Source organism: Cucumis sativus, chromosome 1, assembly GCF_000004075.3.
Source record: "Cucumis sativus cultivar 9930 chromosome 1, Cucumber_9930_V3, whole genome shotgun sequence".
NCBI lineage: Eukaryota > Viridiplantae > Streptophyta > Magnoliopsida > Cucurbitales > Cucurbitaceae > Cucumis > Cucumis sativus.
The window spans coordinates 28,120,484-28,123,040 of NC_026655.2; the positions used below are offsets into that span (position 1 = coordinate 28,120,484).

Sequence of the window (2,557 nt, forward strand, 5' to 3'; positions counted from 1 at the left end):
CATCATGTGAAGTTTATTTGATGTATTAATATTATTTATATATTGGGACTATCTTTTAAAGTGAAGGATACTTTAATTTTAAATAAAAAACGGAAATAATATTTTTCACATATAATAATAATAATAATTTTAAAAACTTCAAAAGAAAAAAAAAATTGAAGCATGAGAAAGTGTATTTTTAAAAATATTATGTTATGATTAAACCCATAGAATAGCTGTGACTTTGAAGAAAAAAAAACTATGACTGTTAAAATCTATTAAACTATGATCCATAATGTTATTAACTATGGAGTTGTATCACATTGTCACGCATATATCAAAACAAAACACAAACTCCATACCATCTATAAGAAATTTACTAAAACTTAAAATCAACAAGCAATGGCAAAACAGAATCCAATTAATTTGTTTATTTATATATACATATATTGCAAACACAACTTCTAATTTTAACTCCTCAAATAATTGTGAGGATACATAGAAAATATAGACACCGCCTATTTTTGTCTTGTAGACACTGTTTCTTAGGCAGCTTATGCTTGATGGTCAAGAAAGCCTTGGTACATATCATGAGATAAACGTGGCTTTGCATGCAAATGCAATGGCTTTGATAGAGATAATTCACTGGTTTCAGGTGACGTCTTTATGAATTTTGGCAATAAAGTCCATGAAAATCCTTGTAGAAGTCTAGCAAATAACATCATGGTAATGTTGGTTCCTAGTGAGCCACCAGGACAGCCTCTCCTCCCTCTAGTGAAGGTGATGAATCGCAAAGTGGGTTCTGAAATTCCAAATTCAACTGTCCCGTCTTTTAGATGACGTTCTGGATCAAATTTCATTGGATCCTTCCAAATCCTTGGATTTCGACCAAGACCCAAACGACTCAGCAACACTTCGCTTCCTTTGGGAATAAAGTAGCCAGCCACAACAATGTCAGAGTTGGACACATGAGCAACATTGAAGGGTGAAAATGGATGAAGTCGAAAAGATTCTCTAGCACAAGCTGTGAGATACTTGAGTTTCGGAATATCCGATTCTTGAACCAATCTCTCCCTTCCAACTACTTTATCCAATTCTTCAACAGCTTTTTCGAGAACTTTTGGTTGATTGAGTAATTCTGCCATTGCCCATTCCACTGCATTTGAAGGATTATCTATGGTAGCAATTTGTATGTCCTATCATTATAATAATTGTGGTAAAAATTGACATTAGGATACGTCAACAAATTTGAGGAAGCTTAAATTAACAAAGAAATTTTGAGATTGTGTATTCTTCTTTGAACATGGAAAAAAAATATGAGGTCAAATAATATGTCAAAAACGGTCTTGAACATTAAACAACGATTTAGCACGTGCATCATTAATAGACATTTAAATTATGAAAAATTGCATCGGATGACAAAAATATTTAGAAAAAAAAACAGACTATAACACCTATTTTTTTTGCATATTGCGAATATGACAAAATTAGTGATTTCAAACGACTATTAGAAGGCTGTCAGAGGATTATTGATTTTTAAATTTACTACTTTTCCAATTTAGAAGAAGTAGTGAGATAAGCTTTATTATCATAAATTTTCTTTTGTTATTTTTGCCGTGTCCCATTAATTATTGTTTAGTAAAATTCATAAATGTAAAATTAAATAAATATGCAAATAGAACAAATATTTTTGTTGTAACATTTAATTACGATTTTAGAAACCAAAAAATCGAGTTTAGTAATAATTTATCCATATACATAGTATGTATGTACGAATGAGTAATTTATTTATGATCATTAGTTATCGTATACAAAACTGTAGAACACTTACCATGATTTGAGTTTTGATCTCTTCTATGGACAACGAGGAATTTCCATTGTCATCTTCAAGTGAAATGAGGATATCAAGAATGTCTTGTACCCCTTTTATTTTCTTGTCATTTTTCCATCGTTGAACTCTCTCTTTTATAATCCGGTCATCATATTTTCCAAGGACATTCAAAGCGTTCTTCAAAATTTTTTGATGTCCATCTAAATCAAAAGGCTTCAACCAAGGCATGAAATCTGATATAGAAAATGAGTTAACATGCCTAACAATGGTCAACAATGCTTGATTATGCTCTTCTTCTTCAAAAGTTGGGCCCCCATCTTCCCTCCCTTTGCCATAGTATCTTCTATTGAATACCATTCTTCTAACAATGTTACCACAATAATGTTGTGTTATGCTTCTAACGTTAATCACTGCACCTCCTCCATTTTTACGTGTTTGGTTGAAAATATAGTGTAAAAGAGCATCCGCTTCCGCGGTTCTTTGGCCAAGCATTTGATGGAGAGTTGATGGATTGAGTATCTTTGATGTCAGAATTCTTTTCATCTTACTCCATTGGGATCCTGTTGGAGATAATATTGCGGAGACACTTCCACTAGTTAACATATCAACATCCTTGGAAACGGAAGAGCGCGATCCAAAGACAGAATCATATGTTTTAAGGAATTCAAGAGCGAGCTCTGGAGAAGTGACAGGAATTATGTAAGTATTTCTGAGGCGTATGGAAGCAATTTCAACATTGAATTGCTT

General features: G+C 32.4%; 1 protein-coding gene across 1 annotated transcript; it reads right to left on the reverse strand.

Moving 5' to 3' along the window:
- Nucleotides 1-494: 494 nt before the first annotated feature.
- LOC101216155 (isoleucine N-monooxygenase 1-like) lies at nucleotides 495-2,539 on the reverse strand. The gene is made up of 2 exons (XM_004139075.3): nucleotides 1,811-2,539; nucleotides 495-1,175 (listed from the first exon to the last, which is right to left on the reverse strand). The coding sequence occupies exons 1-2, from the start codon at nucleotides 2,411-2,413 to the stop codon at nucleotides 534-536; spliced, it is 1,245 nt and encodes a 414-aa protein (XP_004139123.3). The 5' UTR covers nucleotides 2,414-2,539; the 3' UTR covers nucleotides 495-533.
- Nucleotides 2,540-2,557: the final 18 nt, after the last annotated feature.